The sequence below is a fragment of the Terrapene carolina genome, unplaced genomic scaffold (genome assembly GCF_002925995.2).
Source record: "Terrapene carolina triunguis isolate 2854851 unplaced genomic scaffold, T_m_triunguis-2.0 Scaffold189, whole genome shotgun sequence".
Taxonomy (NCBI): Eukaryota; Metazoa; Chordata; order Testudines; family Emydidae; genus Terrapene; species Terrapene triunguis.
Window position 1 is genome coordinate 18,935,733 of NW_020664540.1, and position 18,435 is coordinate 18,954,167.

General features: G+C 44.9%; 2 protein-coding genes across 6 annotated transcripts in view; one reads left to right on the top strand and one right to left on the bottom strand.

The window, feature by feature from the left end:
- The window catches only part of FKBP3 (FKBP prolyl isomerase 3), a 14,840-nt gene extending 1,485 nt beyond the window's left edge, over positions 1 to 13,355 (top strand). The window contains exons 2-7 of the mRNA XM_029912094.1: positions 376 to 477; positions 2,651 to 2,758; positions 4,054 to 4,189; positions 5,158 to 5,225; positions 8,004 to 8,101; positions 13,119 to 13,355. Coding sequence (XP_029767954.1) covers positions 376 to 477; positions 2,651 to 2,758; positions 4,054 to 4,189; positions 5,158 to 5,225; positions 8,004 to 8,101; positions 13,119 to 13,173 — 567 coding nt within the window. The 3' untranslated portion in view covers positions 13,174 to 13,355. The remainder of the gene's footprint in view (positions 1 to 375; positions 478 to 2,650; positions 2,759 to 4,053; positions 4,190 to 5,157; positions 5,226 to 8,003; positions 8,102 to 13,118) is intronic.
- A 4,097-nt stretch (positions 13,356 to 17,452) lies between these two features.
- The window catches only part of PRPF39 (pre-mRNA processing factor 39), a 34,984-nt gene continuing 34,001 nt past the window's right edge, over positions 17,453 to 18,435 (bottom strand). For all 5 annotated transcript variants that reach the window (XM_024215019.2, XM_024215022.1, XM_024215020.1 and 2 more), the window contains one exon: positions 17,453 to 18,313. In XM_024215019.2, the coding sequence (XP_024070787.1) occupies positions 18,257 to 18,313 (57 nt within the window). In that variant the 3' untranslated portion in view covers positions 17,453 to 18,256. The remainder of the gene's footprint in view (positions 18,314 to 18,435) is intronic.

The following is an 18,435-nucleotide window of genomic DNA, read 5'->3' on the forward strand; positions in this document are numbered from 1 at the left end:
CCCCCCCCCCACCTCACCTCAGTTGGACCCTACGATCCTCCCCGGCCCCCGCCGCCTCACCCCGGTTGGACCCCATGACCACCTTCATATCTACCTTGGCTAGATTCCATGACCCCCCCTCACTCCCCAGGCTGCCCCGTCTCTCCACTCCACCCCATGACACCCCCACCTCCGACTCCACCCTGGCCGGGCACCCCCCCAGGGCACCCCAAGGGTGTGACAGGTCCATCCCGTAAGAGCCCCCAACTCCCCGAGTGCAACCTGCCACTCCCAGCGATGCCAGCACCCCAGGGCCCTTTCGGGGCAGACTGTGGGCACCGTGCTTGACACGGAAAGCCCTGGCAACTCAGCTAAATTTCCCCCTCTTGTCTCTAGTTTCTTGCAGAACACAAGTTACTGGGGCAAATAAAAAACGTGGCCAAGACTGCGACCAAGGACCAGTTAGTTACGGCCTATAACCAGCTCTTTGAAACTCAGGTGGGTACCTGCCTCTCCTGGGCCTGTGTGGGACAAAGAGCCCCTCCTTATAGTGCTTGCTTGTGACTGAGAACACAGATGGTTTTCGCTCTAGCCTCATTTCCATGTTCTCCAAACCATTTGCCTGTTTGGCTGAATTGTTCTGTAGCTGAAGCATATTTTTGTTTTTGAAAGTTTGAGCAAAATTTTTTCTACTTTTCATTTGTGTGGGAAAATAGTATTCATCTATTTAAAGGGATGCTGTCAACTTCACAATCACACTTGCATTGGAATAGTGTGTGCCTGTTGTGACTCCTAAGGCAGTCATTTGTAACTGAAAGATGAGATTTGTCTCTGTCCTTCTCTTTATGCGTTTGACAGCACTCTCTATTGTCAGTTCCATCATTTGTTGATCATTTGTTCTTCCTCTCTCATGCACACTTTTGCTAATAACAGCAGCAACAAAATTGGAACTGAAGAGACAGATAGTGTGTGCTCACAGAGGAAGGGGCTAGAGGGGAAAGAGTCTGATACTGCTTTCAGATCTCAACAAAGGGCCTTCTGAACATCATTAAGGGAACAAACACCCAGATATTTGATAAAAATAACTTAAAAATTATGTGCATGTTATTTATAGGGTGTGCTATCAGAAACACTACTTGCTCACTTTAGTTGGGAAAAAAATCAAGTTGATAGACCTTTTAAAAAGGGTATTACCACAATTCACAGAATAACACAAACACAGATGAAGTTTGATAGCTGACACTTGGTATATATATATTTTTTAATCTAGAGCAGTGGTTCTCAAACATTTGTACTGGTGACCCCTTTCACATAGCAAGCCTCTGAGTGCGGCCCCCCTTATAAATTAAAAACCCATTTTAATATATTTAACACCATTATAAATGCTGGAAGCAAAGCAGGGTTTGTGGTGGAGGTTGACAGCTTGCGACTCCCCACGTAATAACCTCGCGACCCCCTGAGGGGTCCCGACCCCCAGTTTGAGAACCCCTGATCTAGAGGAACATATTTTGATTGTGCATGCCCTTCGAAGCAAATTAAGATAACCAGTCATGCAAATACGTCCTGTGCATCTTCAGTTGTCAGAAACAGTGTGACATCTTTTATCCTTTATAAATATCCTGCATCTTTATACATATTTAAATAACTTTCAGTTTGCAGTGTTTTAGCCGCGGTGATCCCAGGTTATTAGAGAGAGAGGGTGGGTGAGGTAATATCTTTCATTGGACCAACTTCTAGTGGTGAAAGAGGCCAGCTTTCAAGCTACATAGGCTCTTCTTCAGGTTTGGGAAAGGTACTCAGAGCATTGCAACTAAATACAAAGTAGAACAGATTGTTTAGCATAAGTAGTTACATATTCTAATCTAAGAGACCATTCAAGGTGAAGTGGCCCTTTAGTACCTCCCACAACACACCTCTCAAGATCCCTGAATCCTACACATGCCTATCACAACAGGCGGCGTACCTCATCCAGTACACTAAATGCCCCAAATAAAAACTATGTGGGTGAAACCAGACAGTCGCTATTCTCTTGAATGAACTCTCACAGAAAAATGATAAAAGATCACCTGTGGGCAAACACTTTTCATGACATGATCACCCCATATCTGACCTCAGTCCTCATCCTCAAAGGAAACCTGTACAACACCTTCAAAAGACGAGCCTGGGAGCTTAAATTCATAATTTTGCTAGACATTAAAAAAATCATGGTCCTACTAAAGACACTGGATTCCAGGCTTATTACAACATTCTGTAACCCACTAATCCCCCTTCTTTGTCTTATGACTGGAGCAGTGTTATCTGGCCACTTCACTTTGAATGGTCTTTTAGAGTATGTTAACTACTTATGCTAAACAATCTGTTCCACCTTGTATTTAGCTGTGACACTCGAACTACCTTTCCCAGATCAGAAGAACCACTCTGTGTACTTGAAAGCTTCTTTTTCACCAACAGAAGTTGGTCCAATAAAAGATATTACCTCACTCCCCTTGTCTCTCTTGTATTTCAATTACATTGTAGAGCCTTAATACTGCTGACTATTGGAATCCATGGTTGTTTCCCCTCCAGAATTGGTCCTTTAGTATATAAAAGCTGTAAAGTAGATTTTTGACAACCTTCTGAAGGATTTCCTATCCTATTACGTAGCAGGTAATGATAAATGCTTTCCTTACAGCGCTTTAAAGGCACAGAGAGTGCAGATAAAGTGACCGAACAGGTAAAGAGTATCAAGATTGATGAAGACAAGGCAAAAGAAACTAAGCCTGAAGAGACTGTTGATGAGGTTTGTATAGAAAACTACTCTTTCTTAGATTAGGACTACTGCCTATGTCAGTGGTTCTTAACCTGGGGTGCACACACCTGCTGGGGGTGTGAGATGCCCTTTCTGGGGGTGCGAGACATGCGAGATTTTTTTAGAAGGTAAATCATCAAAAACACAAATTAAGCACAGGCATGTAAGTACAACTACAATTAAGCACAGGCACGTAAGTACAACTACTTTGTTTCATTAAACCTGTGTATTTATTAACATTATACATTTTTTAATGATTACTGTAATATACAAACAAAAATATATCTAGGTTTTAGGGGTGCGAGGACATATTTTTTAGGAGTGCAAGAAGATATTTTGATTTTTGATAAGGGATGCGAGAACATATTTTGAGAACGAAAGGGCTGCAGTAAAGGTTAAGAACCACTGGCCTATGTAGTAGAACAAATGATTTTGAAACCTTGAATGATACAAGGTAGAGAATTTGAGTGGGCTGGGTTGAGGGGGATTGCTAATAGAGTGTGCAGCCTGGAATGGATCCAGAAATTGATTCTGAAATTGTTTAAGATGAACAGAACAGCTCTTGGAAGTGAAGTGATATGGCGGACAAACATTCACTAGTTGTATCTTTGGTTGGATGGCAGTATCCAAGCAGAAAGTGTTAATAGTACTGCAAAATGTTTCTTTTATGGGTACAATGTATCCCCTCAGCATTTTCTCTCTTGTTGGAATAGTCACTAACTGGACAGGGGTATATTTGAGGGCCAAAGCCCCAATGAAGAAACTTTCAGTGATGTTAAGAGAGCTGATCAACTTAACATATACAAACTGGTAAAGAGAAATTGAGTGCTCTTGGTTTGCTTTCTCACCAGAAGTGACTGCTGTGAAGTGTCTATTTATGAGGAGTTGTTCTTCATAAGTCTGTATTGGTAGTTTTCTGGAAGACCTTCATCTGATTAAAAAATGGGACCTTGATTCAACTTCTCACTTACCCAGCATATTTTGAGCCAGTAGTCATTCTCATGCAGATTTCTCTCCAAAGTTTTAAATAACTTTGACATCAGGACCAATCTTGGTTTGGCATAGACTACATTTATATAACCCTTTCCTTCCCAAAGGATGCTCAAGTATGGTACAGACTATATTAATTTAAAAGCATATATGGGTGCTGTCCACCGTAGTACCTGAATGTGGTTCATTCAGTGGCTTAAACTCAATTAACTTCAGTTGGTGCATCTTGTGCTTTGTTGGTAACTTGGGACGAGTCATTAAGGTTGTGGTAATTCTCTATTTCTATCTTAATTCAGGGTCCACCAAAATATACAAAGTCAATTCTGAAAAAGGGGGATAAAACTAACTTCCCCAAAAAAGGAGATGTCGTTCATTGCTGGTACACGGGAAAGTTACAGGATGGGACTGTCTTCGATACCAATATTCAAACAAGTAAGGTCACACGGATAACAAGGTCTTGCAGGTTTAAAGAGTTCAGATGGTTTACACTACATATGAGTGGAAGAAATTAGCTGGAACGCTAGTCACCACGTTGTCTTGTTGGACAATGTTTATGCTTCTTAAAGGCTTGAATGGCCTGGGTCCTCAGAAACTGCTTCTGCCCCTGTGTCCTGTTGAGATCAGGGTCATCTTGCTGTCAGTTCTTGGGGTGAATCTTTCCAAGAGAGAAAACAGGGTATTCTCTGAGGACTCACTTTTATAACATGATCCCAGCATCTTGCCATAGGTTAAGTATGGTATTTCCAGGCCATGGATAATGTGAGAGATACTGATTTAGTCAGGCCTGTGGCTCTGCAGAAGGGCAGAGATAAAAACCTTAAATTCAGAAAACTCTGTTTAGCTATAGAACCTGAGTGGTGGTAGCTTATTTAGCTGCCCAAGCAGACAGCTTGTATAATATTTATCAGTTTAATGCAGAGGTGCTTTCGGGATAAGTGTGTAAAAAACACAGCTTATGGGGGAGACAAGTGCTAGAAATGTACATTTGGCAGCAGTTTTATAGCACTGTTAAAAGTAATAGGTTGTAATTGCAATACTATGCAAGGCTCAGGTCATTGTTTTACAATCTGTTTTTCTGCTCCAGACATTCCATAGAAACAGATCTTCCCTGTTTGTTACATCAATATCAGCTCTGATGCAACTTCACTGGTTTAAAGAAACTATGGGCACTTGCATCAAGACTGAATTTGCCCCATTGTTTTCTATTTAGCTGCTATTTTGAATGATTACATTATATGAAACATGGGGAAATCCATTTATAGCTCATCTATAATGTATATCTTGGTGCAGTAGATATTTGTGGTGCATAACCGTAGTGGTAATTCTAATCAGAAATGTTAGTGTGAGCTAGTTAATGATTTAACTCTGGCCAAATAAATGTATATACAAGTGTCTTTCAGGTTCAAAGAAGAAAAAAGGAGCCAAACCTTTAAGCTTCAAAGTTGGTGTAGGAAAAGTTATCAGAGGCGTAAGTAAACCATATAAAGTCTGTCAGTGTGTCAAAGTCTGATGAAGTCCTCAGTCTGTAGGCTTACCCCTTGGTGTGCATCTGTTGGGTGCTTCTCTGGATTGTCTGGGGAAGCGAGTGAGTTTATGCCAGTAATAGGTTATATTTCAGTTTTTATATAAATGCCCTCATCTAACTTCTCAGTCTAGGCCCGCCCCATAACTAAACCTGTGGACAGCAGTATTGGAATGTATGATCTTTGGGTCAGAGACGGTGTTTTAGATATTTGTACTGCACGTAGCACAGTGAGCCTTGATTGGAGCCCCTGCGTGCGACAGGCTGCGATCTGGGCCGGGGCTTAGGGCCCAGATCCACAGTGGTATGCAGATGCCTAATCCCCATGGGTCCAGACCTTAGGCACCTGATTGACAGGCTGAAGGGAGGCACCTCTCTCTGCTTGGAATTCTCCACTGTGATACCTCTCCTGGAGTCAGAGCCTAAGCGAGATCAGCCTTTCCTTGTGATATGGAGAGAGAGAGGCCACCACCCCACTATAGCCAATAGCCCAGTGGTCAGAGCACTCACGTGGGATGCAAGGGTCCTGTTTTCAGATCCCTGCACTGTCTGATTTGGAGCAGGTCTCCCATGTTCCAATTGAGTGCCCAGGGGGGGAGGGGTTTATCTCTATAAATAATTAATATTCATTAGGCCAGTGAGAGAGTTAGTGAGTATCTCAGTACCCAAATGGTTAGGGAGTCAGGTTCAGGTCCCTGCTCCGGTGAATAGTCAGGTTTTTTTACATAGTGGACCAGCACCAACAGAAGAGAGAGACCTGCCACAGACTAGTCAGGCACTCAGTGGTTAGGGCACTCTCCTGGGATGTGGGGGCCCTGGGCCCAAATCCCTGCTCCAGATCAGGCTGAGTGGCCGTCACACTAGGCAGGTCAGGGCCCTAACCACGGAGCTGTTGGGTATTCTGATACAGATAGGCAGCCCCCAGAATTCCCAGCTTTGCCCTGGGTTGTCGTATGCAGGTTAGGTCTGCTGAGAGCATACATACCAGTCGCCCTGCAGGCGAGAGATGCGGAGGAATCCGATAAGGCTTGCCTGAGCCAGGGCTCCAACCAGCTTGCCCACCAGTGGAAACCTAGGCACGTAGTGGTGATTTAAGCGCCTAGAGGATTTGGTGGCAGCTGAGTGGTGGTTTTGTGAATGTCAATTGTGCCTAAAGAGGCATCTAGGCATCCAAGTCCCTTGTGCAACTAGCCCTACCACAATGCAGTATGTGCTGGTTCCAGTAACCTGACAAGTCAGTCGACATATCCTTGTCTCCCACCAGAGCCCCTCTTCTACCCACTCAGTCACCCCTCATGCCAAAGCTAAACAGACAAGCTAAACAGTATCCTGAAAGTCCCCACGCTCTGGTGCGTGTCATGTTGTCAGAAGAACAGTTGTGTGTCTGGATTTCACTTCAGAACTCTGAAGAGCTGATCACGCTTCTTTGTACTTCAGCTTGATCCTTGCACAGGGCACAGCATGGAGCTCCAGATGGTCACTAGTGCACGTGAAGGCTGCTTTTAAAACAATGGGTAGCTAAGTAAAGCACTAGGTATAGTCCTCTGGGCAAAGCAGATGTGTCAAGCCTTTTACACAACTGCCTGCCTACTTATCCTGGAGAGCCTAGAGAATTGGGGCAGGTGTGGATGCAGTGTGGGTGTGTCTGAGGAGATGTGGGTGTGTCCTCTTACAATGAAGTGCTTAGCTACAGCCCTACTCTTTGCCTCCCGTCTGCTCCTGGGCAGCAGTAACTTGGTGGCTTCTCAGTGCAGGATCAGGTTCCTCACCAGTGCTGTGTACGACCGCTGTGGCTCTGCGTGGATGTACTGTGACAGCTACTCATGGGGGGGGAGGGGACCCCCCAAAATGTCATTGGTCTTGTGCCCACTGCTGCAAGGAAACACTTGCTTCAGTTTTTTGTGATAAGCTTTAGTCTCTTGCTGTAACACTTCCATGCTTGGATTGTTGCCATACACCTCAAACAGCTGAGATCTGAACACCACCTGTTCATTGTGATAAGCTGATACAGTGCTAAACTCTGAACACTAGCTAAGAGGTTTGGCATGGGGAGGGACAAGCACTGAGATAAAATTAGTTATCAAACTTTATAAAGCCCGGCTGGATAACAGCTTATCAGTACATCCCAAAATAAGTGGAATCTCTGGAAACAAACTGAGTTTCATACTCTTATTGAAATAAGAAAGATTCGGCCGACTAGTATCTTCACATCAGGGGATAATACACTTCAGAGACTAGTTTCCACTGTTCTGTATGTGCCTGGGCTATAAATGCAAATCAGTGGCAGTAAATCCTAGAACAGCTCTTGAGCAGGTGTTACTGTGGGAACATTTTCATTTTTTAAAAGGAAAAATCCAGTTGTCAAACACTACTGCTTGGAAGGCCATCTGCAGTTCATAGATTCTAAGACTGGAAGGGACCTCGAGAGGTCATCGAGTCCAGTCCCCTGCCCTCATGGCAGGACCAAATACTGTCTAAATGTAAATGTGCCACCCCTTTTTGAATCTTACTAAGTTCTTGGTCACATCATCATCTTGTGGCAAAGAGTTCTACACTTAATTACACATTGTTGTGAAAAAGTATTTCCTTTTATAGCTGGGAAGCGTTTCCTGGTGTGTGTTCTGGCTCAGAGCCCAAGTACTTAAAAGGATAGAGTTGGAAATGTGGAAATTATATCGTTTTTTTGAAGTTCATGTTACAACATCCTTTTTTTTTTTTTTTTAGTGGGATGAAGCTCTGTTGACGATGACTAAAGGGGAGAAGGCTCATCTGGAAATTGAACCTGAATGGGCTTATGGGAAGAAAGGGCAGCCTGATGCCAAGTATCCTTTTACTTGAAAATATGAACAGGATTGAATGTACCTTTTGGGAACATATTTGTTATTCTTAAAGTCTCTTTGCAGTAGGATCTTTCCCTCTGGAAAATATAACCAAGGCCAAGATGGATTTCTGGCGGGGTGTACATTGGCAACATGGTGCTTGAGATGATGGTGTAGAGAGGAGGGGTTTAGATTCATTAGGAACTGGGGAAACTTTTGGAATAGGGGGAGTCTATACAGGAAGGATGGGCTCCACCTAAACCAAAGTGGATCCAGACTGCTGGCACTTACCATTAAAAAGACTGTAGAGCAGTTTTTAAACTCAGAGCTGGGGGAAAGCCAATTTTCTGCAGCGGAACACGTGGATCGGACAGAGACTTCTCTTAGAGGAGAGTCTACTGATAGAGATTCTCTAGGTTTTAGTCAGGAGGTGAGGATGGAAGAGGATAAAGTATGGGCCAGATCAGACGAGAAACATTCACATAAAAAAGAATCTGCTATATCAGAAAAGGGCAGACAAATAAACAGTGACACGTTTTTAAAGTGCTTGTACACAAATGCTAGAAGTCTAACTAATAAGATGGGTGAATTAGAGTGCCTTGTGTTAAAGGAGGATATTGATAGAATAGGCATCACAGAAACCTGGTGGACTGAGGACAATCAATGGGACACAATCATTCTGGGGTGCAAAATATATCGGAAGGACAGAACAGGTCATTTGGGGGGGGGGGTGGTACTATATGTGAAAGAAAATGTAGAATCAAATGAAGTACAAATCTTAAATGCATCCACATGTTCCATAGAATCTCTATGGATAGTAATTCCATGCTCTAATAAGAATATAACAGTAGGGATCTATTATCAACCACCTGACCAGGACAGTGATAGTGACGATGAAATGCTAAGGGAGATTAGAGAGGCTATCAAAATAAAGAACTCAATAATAGTGGGGGATTTCAATTATCCCCATATTGACTGGGTACATGTCACCTCGGGACGAAATGCAGAGACAAAATTTCTCAATACTTCAAATGACTGCTTCTTAGAGTAGCTGGTACAGGAACCCACAAGGGGAGAGGCAACTCTCGATTTAGTCCTGAGTGGAGCACAGGATCTGGTCCAAGAGGTAACTATAACAGGACCGCTTGGAAATAGTAACCATAATATAATAACATTTAACATTCCTGTGGTGGGAGGAACATCTCAACAGCCCAACAGTGTGGCATTTAATTTCAGAAAGGGGAACTATGCAAAAATGAGGAGGTTAAACAGAAATTAAAAGGTACAGTGACTAGAGAGAAATCCCTGCAAGCTGCATGGATGCTTTTCAAAGACACCATAATAGAGGCCCAATTTAAATGTATACCTCAAATTAAAAGACACAGTAAAAGAACTAAAAAAGCCACCGTGGCTTAACAACCATGTAAAAGAAGCAGTGAGAGATAAAAAGGTATCTTTTAAAAAGTAGAAGTCAAATCCTAGTGAGGTAAATAGAAAGGAGCATAAACCCTGCCAAATTAAGTGTAAAAATGTAATAAGAAAAGCCAAAAAGGAGTTTGAAGAACAGCTAGCCAAAAACTCCAAAGGTAATAACAAAATGTTTTTTAAGTATATCAGAAGCAGGAAGCCTGCTAAACAACCAGTGGGGCCCCTGGACGATTGAGATACAAAAGGAGCGCTTAAAGACGATAAAGTCATTGCGGAGAAACTAAATGAATTCTTTGCTTCAGTCTTCACGGCTGAGGATGTTAGGGAGATTCCCAAACCTGAGCTGTCTTTTGTAAGTGACAAATCTGAGGAATTGTCACAGATTAAAGTGTCACTAGAGGAGGTTTTGGAACTAATTGATAAACTTAACAGTAACAAGTCACCGGGACCAGATGGCATTCACCCAAGAGTTTTGGAAGAACTCAAATGTGAAATTGCGGAAGTGTTAACTGTGGTTTGTAACCTGTTCTTTAAATCGGCTTCTGTACCCAATGACTGGAAGTTAGCTAATGTAACGCCAATATTTAAAAAGGGCTCTAGAGGTGATCCCAGCAATTACAGACCGGTAAGTCTAACGTCAGTACTGGGCAAATTAGTTGAAACAATCATAAAGAATAAAATTGTCAAACACATAGAAGAACATAAATTGTTGGACAAAAGTCAGCATGGTTTCTGTAAAGGGAAATCACATCTTACTAATCTATTAGAGTTCTTTGAAGGGGTCAACAAATGTGGACAAGGGGGATCCAGTGGACATAGTGTACTTGGATTTTCAGAAAGCCTTTGACAAGATTCCTCATCACGGGTTCATAAGCTGTCATGGGACAAGAGGGAAGGTTCTCTCATGGATCAGTAACTGGTTTAAGTAGGGTGACCATATTTCCCTATGCTGAATACGGGACACTTGGTAAAATAACTCGTATTCAAGCGAGTTAAATGGCAATCAGTCAGGATTATGCAGTACAAACATTCAGATTAACATCCAGTTGACTGAGCCCCTGTTAAAAAGAAATACTGCGGAGTTGGATTCTTTTTATTTACTTTCTTATCTTTAAAGCTTTAGGGTTCACATGGGGAGAGGTGACACACACACACACACACACATTCCCGTACACCCCTCTCACATGGGGTGGGGAGGGGGGTGACCAACCGACCTGATCCTCCCTGCCCGGCCCTCTCCGCCCTCAATGCCTGGCTGGGCCCTCGAGACAGACCCGCCTCTCCGGGTACTTGGCACACATGGAGGGGCACGCAGGGTCACATGCCTCCCCCTCCCTCCAGATTTCTGCCAGGGTTGACACCAGAATGTAGCCAGCAGCAGCCTTTCAGCACTGTGCGGGAGGGAAGGGATGGGATCTGCGTCCGGCTGTGGGCGAGGGATGACCTGGCCTGAGTCTTTACAGAGCTCATCTCTTCTCCTGCCTGCACAGTGTTGAAAGGCACCTGACACTTCCAGGCTGCTGCTGGCCACCAACATAACCCAGCCACACTCTATCCCCTGGCTACAGCGCGGGCAGGAAGGGGTTAAGCCCTAAGGCTGCATTGTGCACCAGGGCCCAGGGAACCTGACTGCAGGGGCTTCAGCAAACCCAGCCAGAGAGGTGGCTCAGCAGGGGAGGGTGCCTAGGGGACGGAGCAGCCCCGCGCTGCCTGGGGCAGGACCCAGGGCAGGGGTGGGTGGGTGGGTGAAGAGGGTGCGAAGTCCCTGCTTGGCGGGGCTACTGCGGAGCCTGCAGGTTCAGGCTGCAAACAGGCTGGAAATCGCTTGTCCCCCCACTCCAGGGCTTTGCTGAGGAGTGGAGAGGCTGCCCTGTGCCGTGCTGTGTGGGGCTCGGCTCCTGGCCAGTGCCCTAGGCTGGAGGGTCTTGGGCTTTCCCGGGGCACCGGCCCAGCCAGAGGCAGTGGGGGAAGGAAGGCGCCTGCTGGCCAGGCTGTTGGTGAGCTGAGTGCTCCGACCAGGGGTTGGTTCTCCGCACAGCTCTGGGAGCGGCACACGCCCCACTGGGGAGGATATGGGGGAAGCAGGGAGAGGACAGCGAGAGGGGGAGCATGTAAAGGGCCAATGGGTGGGCAGCAGAGGTAACGTAACTGGCTGCTACCTGGCATCTGCCCCCACTCACCAGTTACCGCAGCACGTGCCATCCGGAACAGGATGGGGGGTGGGTCCCTGCTGGCCGAGAGCCAGCATGCAGCAGGGGGAGGGGCCGGCCCCGTGCACTGCATCTTTGCCCCACCACCAGCCTTGCACAGCCACCCTCATCGCTGGCCACTGGACCCCCCCACTCGCCACGGGTGGGTGGGCAGCTGGTGAGTAGTGAACTGGCCAGTAGCAGGACTCGCCAGTACTGATGGGGATGGGAGACAGAAAATACCGGACAATTTACCTGTTTTTAAGAAGTCGGGACACCTGCAGGGGGTGCTTAAATATGGGACTGTCCCTTTAAAAATGGGACACCTGGTCACCCTAGTTAAAAGATGGTCAGAGATGCAACCCCATGCTCTGGGTGTCCCTAAACCTCTGACTGCCAGAAGTTGGGAGTGGATGACGGGCTGGATCACTCAATTACCTGTTCTGTTCATTCTCTCTGGCACTGACCACCGTCAGAAGACTGGGCTACATGGACCACTGGTCTGACCCAGTCTGGTCGTTCTCATGTTCTTACCAGTCAGGAGGTGGGAGAAAGAGAGAAGTCTGCTGCCATTGTTTCAGTAGCAGTTACGAGAAGAGGAAGTATTGAGATTCAGCTGTGCTTATGTTCCAGAATGCCTCTGGACAGAGGACACAAGGAGCAAATGGGAGTGGGCTGACCTGCTGAACACTCCCTACATCCTACTTGGCTCTGTTCCTTGCTAGATTTTTGTGCTGCTGGTAGGAGGGGGAGAAAGGGAAAATGCCCCCTTTGTCTCCAGCCTCTCACCTTGTCCCCCTTTCCCAGAACTAATGGAAAGTAGACAGGAACCCCACTGCAAAACTGCTTGGCCAGACTCCCAGCAGTGCTCACCCTCTGGCTGACATGACTGTTTGGAGGCTACAGTTCTCCCCTTGCTCCTGCTTTTTGGCTCTTTATGGACCTGCCAGTGAGACATGTCGATGCTCTGTCCAGAATCTTGTGCTACTTTCCCCCCTCTTCCTCCTAGAAGCTGAATCAGCACCATTAATAGTACCCTAAAATGGGGAAGATTTATGGCTTTATCCACCTGACCTGCTTCCCTCACTACCCTAGCTGGGCTTTCCGAGGGGGAAAGTCTCATGCCACAAGCATTTCATTAAGACCTTGTGAAGCCTGCCTGCCAAACAGTTGGCACGGAGTGTTTCATATGATCACTGACATGTTACAGATATAGTGAGTGATTAAATAGCTTGGGTTTAGTATGTAAACTAGTGGAGGTGAAAACTTTCTTGCCAGAGGTTACTGAAATGTCAAACTGAAGTGTCAGGTTGAACAGCAGGGGGTAAATCACAAGTTATGTCTAGCCAGTTTATACATCCAACTGGATTGTGTTAAAATGTCTTTAACTCTTGTGCAAACAGGATTCCTCCAAATGCAAAGCTCTTTTTTGAAGTTGAATTGGTGGATATTGATTGATATGAAGAACTTGTTTCTTTAGTGCTGTGAATTCATCGATAAGTGAGAAGACATCTGCCAACTGCAACTCTGTTCTTACAGCTTCAGGAAATAGTTACAACCGTGGCCTTCTGTATTGAAAATCATTGTTTTTTTCCCCAATCGCTGTACAGTAAAACATCATTAAAAAAAAATAGATTATACATGCAGGTAGTTTAACTGACTTTTTTTTCCCTTGTGCTTCCATACTTCAGTAAACTTATCTGGAAAATCTGTTCTTCTGCAGTGGAAGCAGACATTGGGTTTATTTGTAAGTGTGATTTATACAATCTGTTGCAACGAAGGGGAAGGGAAACACACTTAAATTGTCAGCATTTTCCCTTCCACCTTGGCCTGGGTGCTAAATGCTCCCTTCTATGCTGTTGTACTTCTGCCTTCCTTTAAGCCCCATATCAGTGCCTGGTTCAGATCCATGTAAGCTGTGTCTGTCTTTCCACTTTTGTAGTTTGGCTCATGGAAAACACTGTAGGCTCAGCAAGCAACGTATTAGACTCTTCAGCCTTACCAACCTCTTACTGCAGTTGGCTAAGTTGTCTTTAGTTTAGCTTTCTGATCACAGCAGTGACACGAGTGGATTTTTTTTAGTGGTCAGCTAAACTGGACTCTATTTGGAAAGGGTAGAGGGTGGAAAGAAACAGACAGCGCTAGGAAAGAAATGAGTAAGAATCTCATAGTGACCTTCCAGGCATTGCTCAAGATTTAGCAGAACCCTCTGGAGGTGATGGCATCTGGTTCCTCTTGACCTTTTTAATTAACCAATGGAACAATTGACCAAGGGGTGCTGTGGATTCTCCATCTGACAATTTTAAAATCCAGAACGGATGTTTTGTGAGTTGGGGTAAGGTATGTACGTAACTTTTCTGTGCCTACGTTTCCCATTTATGAAGTGCATTATGTGCTTACCTCATTTTTAAGACTTTCAGATACACCATATAAAGTGGCATCTAGGGTTGATTTACATTTGTTTTTAATACATCGGAAGTGCGGCATCCCAAGAGTTGCAGTATTGAAAGAGTACGAGGTCCAGGAGGTGGTATTATACATACAGCGTTTACAGTGAGTGAAGTCAGGGAGCAGGTTTGCAACATGGTTGTGTCAGGCAAGCCCCACAGTCCCATCTCCTGGCTCTGGCTGCTGTAGGTTGAGCACTGAAGAACACCAACTATGTTTTGTAGCCTTGACTTCCATTGTAGGACTCTTGCATCTCTGCTTCAGAATTTAGTCCTAGGTCTTCTCAACTAACTGAACTGTCTGGCATCTGGGGATGGGAGGCAGATCCAGCAGTGGACAATTCCATACAAGTTTTACATACTCAATACTGCCATACTAGTCTCTCATGGAGGTTTAATATAAGGTGTCTGGGTGAGGATGGGCAAGTTCCTGGAGATCTCCACCATAAGATTCCAGGATTGTTAACTATGCGTGTCACTCTGAACCTTATATCTGCAGAAAGACATGGTGGGTGAGGTAATATTGGAGCAATGTCTGTTGGTGAAAGTCAAGCTTATACAGAGCTCTTCTTTAGGTTTAGGAAAGGTACTTAGCCCTGGTCTACAAATACCGATTTGTCAGCATAACAGGCTTTGTCTACACTAGCACTTTCCTTGTTAAAGCTTTTGTCACTCGGGTGTGAAAAAAAAACCCTCTGAACAAGTTTTAACGATGCAAAGCGCTAGTGTGGACAGAGCTTCATTGTCAGGAGCCTCTCTCTCGGCAACAAAGCTACTGCCCCTTGTCGGGGGTGGTTTTATTTTGTCCTTGAGAGAGAGCTCTCCCGGCGACAAAGAGTGGCTACAGTGCCTGTTGTAAGGTGTACAATGTAGATGGAGCCGAAGTCACTCAGGGAAATACACACCCTTGAGCAACAGTTATACCACCATAAGCCCTGGTGTAGACAGCACAATGGTGAGAGGAGAGCTTCTCCCATCAACATAGCTCCTGCCTCTCCATGAGGTGGAGTAGCTACCCTGGAGATGCTCTCCTGTCAGCACAGGGAGCACCTTCACTAAGTGCTCCAGGGGCACAACTGCAGCCCTGTAAGTGCAGACAAGCACTTAGTGTCACAGCTAAATACAAGGTAAGACAAATTGTTAAGCAAAGGAACTAACACATTACAAGAAACCATTCAAGGTGAAATAGGCAGTTAACAGCTCCCCATCAGAGGACAAAGGAGAGTGAGTGGGCACAGATGGTTCTAGTAAGCCTTAAATCCAGTGTCTTTATGGGAGTCCATGATAGATGTCTATAGCTGTCCCCATGAAGTGATGGAAACAGCTACAACTGTAGTTGAGGGCTCTTGTTCAGAACATCACTGGGGCTTGCAGTGTGTTATCATCCAACTTAAGTTCTCAGCCAGTTTTTTTTTTTTTTTTGTTTTGTTTTTTTTAAAACAGCCACACATGAGTTGTGACACAGCTTTCAACCACTGGCATACACTTCAAAGGAATTGTTAGCTTGTGGGTCAAATCCTTTTCTAGTATATCTAAACATTAATTTATGATTTGATACCTAGCTGCAGGGGCTAAACACAATTTTTCAACAGTAGTAAACAGACCAGAATAAAAGACACTTACTCATTAGGAGCCATCAGTAATTAATGGTACATAATTTAAAGCAGGCTTAGGCACAAGTCCCTTCCAGTTCAGCCTAGAAAAGCTTTTTCTAATTTGAAGGTTTAGGTGCCGTATGTGGACAGACGTAAATAGTTTCCTGAACGTGGTTCAGCCCCACATGGCAAATCATAAATCAAAAGCTAGATAAGCCCAAAGTACTCTCCTCCCATACTTCCTCCCCCCTAAGCTGTAGATGGAACCTAAAAGGTACATTTGCACCTCCACTGTATAGGGGTTTAGTTCAAATATCTTCACCTATCTAGATGACACCTCCCCCCCCCCCCCCCCCACACACACACATTTAATTCAGCACAATATGTGCTATAAGAATGATACTCAAAAGTGTGTTACAAGGCTTAACCCTGGAGGTGGCCTCTGTAGACGAGACCAAATGGAGAACCTCTGTGCTGCAGAAGTTCCGTGTGCACTTCAACTTCAAAATACCAGTGACTTGCTAGCTTAATTTTGGTGTTCAAACCCATCTGCATTATAGGAGAGCAAAGGTCAAAGTAGAACAGGGGTTGGCAACTTTTCAGAAGTGGTGTGCCAAGTCTTCATTTATTCACTCTAATTTAAGGTTTCATGTGCCGGTAATACATTTTAATGTTTTTAGAAGGTCTCTTTCTATAAGTCTATATTATATAACTAAATTATTGTATGTAAAGTAAACAAGGTTTTCAAAATGTTTAAGAAGCGTCATTTAAAATTAAATTAAAATGCTGATCTTACACCACCAGCCTGTTCAGCTCGCTGCCAGCCTGGGGTTCTGTTCACCTAGGCCGGCAGCGGGCTGAGTAGGGCCTGCGGCCGGGACCCCAGGCCTGGGGGTGGGTGTTTCAGGGGTCAGGGCAGAGGACTGGGGTGTGTGTGGGGTGTAGGGCAGAAGGCTGGGTGTGTGTTGGGGTGTGGGGGGTTCAGGGCAGGGGGCTGGGAGGGATATGCCCTGTTCCACCCCCTTCCCCCAGGCTCAGTCCCTACCTCTCTCTGCCTCCTCTACGGAGCTGTGTGCACGCTGCCGCTCTTCCCCCTCCCCCTCGCTAGGGCCATCAGCTGATTGGCCAGGGACGGAGAGGAGGCAGGGCCGGAAAGCACCACACTGGGGGAAGAAGAAGGGGAGGGGGGAAGCTTGGCTGCTGCAGAACCAAGCTTCTGCCTCCTGCCCCCGCAAGGGAGAGCGGTGGGCGGGGGGGGAGGAAGGGGGGCTGAGGGCCGGGACCGCGTCACCGGAGCTGCGTGCCACTCAAAATCGGCACGCGTGCCGTAGGTTGCCGACCCCGAAGTAGAACCTCAGTTAATAGTACTTCAATTTTTTAAAAGATGTTTTAGCCCAGAGTTAGTTGATTTTAAACCACAGAAAATGTGGTCCGAGTAGTTGCATCGTTAAGGACATAGGTTCATCTACACTGCAATTAAATGGCTGTCATGTCAGCTGACTTGGGCCTGAGCTCAACTGTCAACACAGCAATTTTATAGCCCGATGAGCCTGAGGCAGCTGACAAAGGTCAGCTGGGGGTGTTTAATTGCAGTGTAGACGTACACACAAGTTTTTCAACTGCATAACACTGAGTTTTGACAGTCACAAAGTTTTAATGGGATAGCAAAGAGAAAATCCAACAAAGCTCAGAGAATTACTGAATAATTCCTTGGTTTTATTACAAAAGAGAATGATCACTTTGATCAAAATGAAAAAGTTTACTCACAACTTGTACATGAGAATTCTAAATTACAAACATCCACCCCAAACACCATCGTTTCAGTGCCTTTTTAAAAAAGGGATGCAACCATTTTGCACTGCATTTAATTTGTGACCCCACGTAAAATATAAAATACACATAACTTTCAAATGTTGACATTACTGTATGCATTATGATCATGGCAATAAACAGACTCATTAGGGCACTGCTCACTGGGACCATGAAAAATTTCACAGGCGTCGTCGGGTAGGAAATGAGGTTTTTGGATGGTGAAGAGGAGAGCAGGTAAAGATGAAAAAAATTAAAGGGGGCTGCTCATGTTCATAGACCTTTCCATACTGTTCATCTCCTGTATTGGCTACTGTGACAAACACTGGACATCAGAATTTCCTCATTGCTTAAAAGAAGATTGTAGCTTGAAGGATTTAAAAATACCTACTGAAGCAATGCTGACTCAAAACAACAAAACAAAAAAAGCCTGCAGATAATTTTTCCATAAGTTAGTGTGGGAAATAAAGTTGCATTTATGGTAACTAGCAGTGTACAGAGCTCAATGCATCTACCAACACACAAATCTTGCTTCACGTACCCTGTGAACATGGGCTCGTTAAACATGCAAAAAGAAAAAACCTGCAGGTATTACAATAGTTCATTTGTTCACATCCCTAATTTAAAAAAATATATTTTCATTGTCCATCTTTGCTGAACCACCACAATGAACTCCAGTCTCTCTTCTGATCAGGTTGGAGGGGGGGCATAATACTGTCCATAATTCCATGCATTCTGGTAGTTGTACTAGAAAAGAGACATCATGGGGAAAATGAGCAGAAATCGTTTTTCAAATATATTTGATAATTTGCAGTTTCAACAGACTACCTCCACACATCACGTCAGGAAAGAACACTTACCCTGCACTG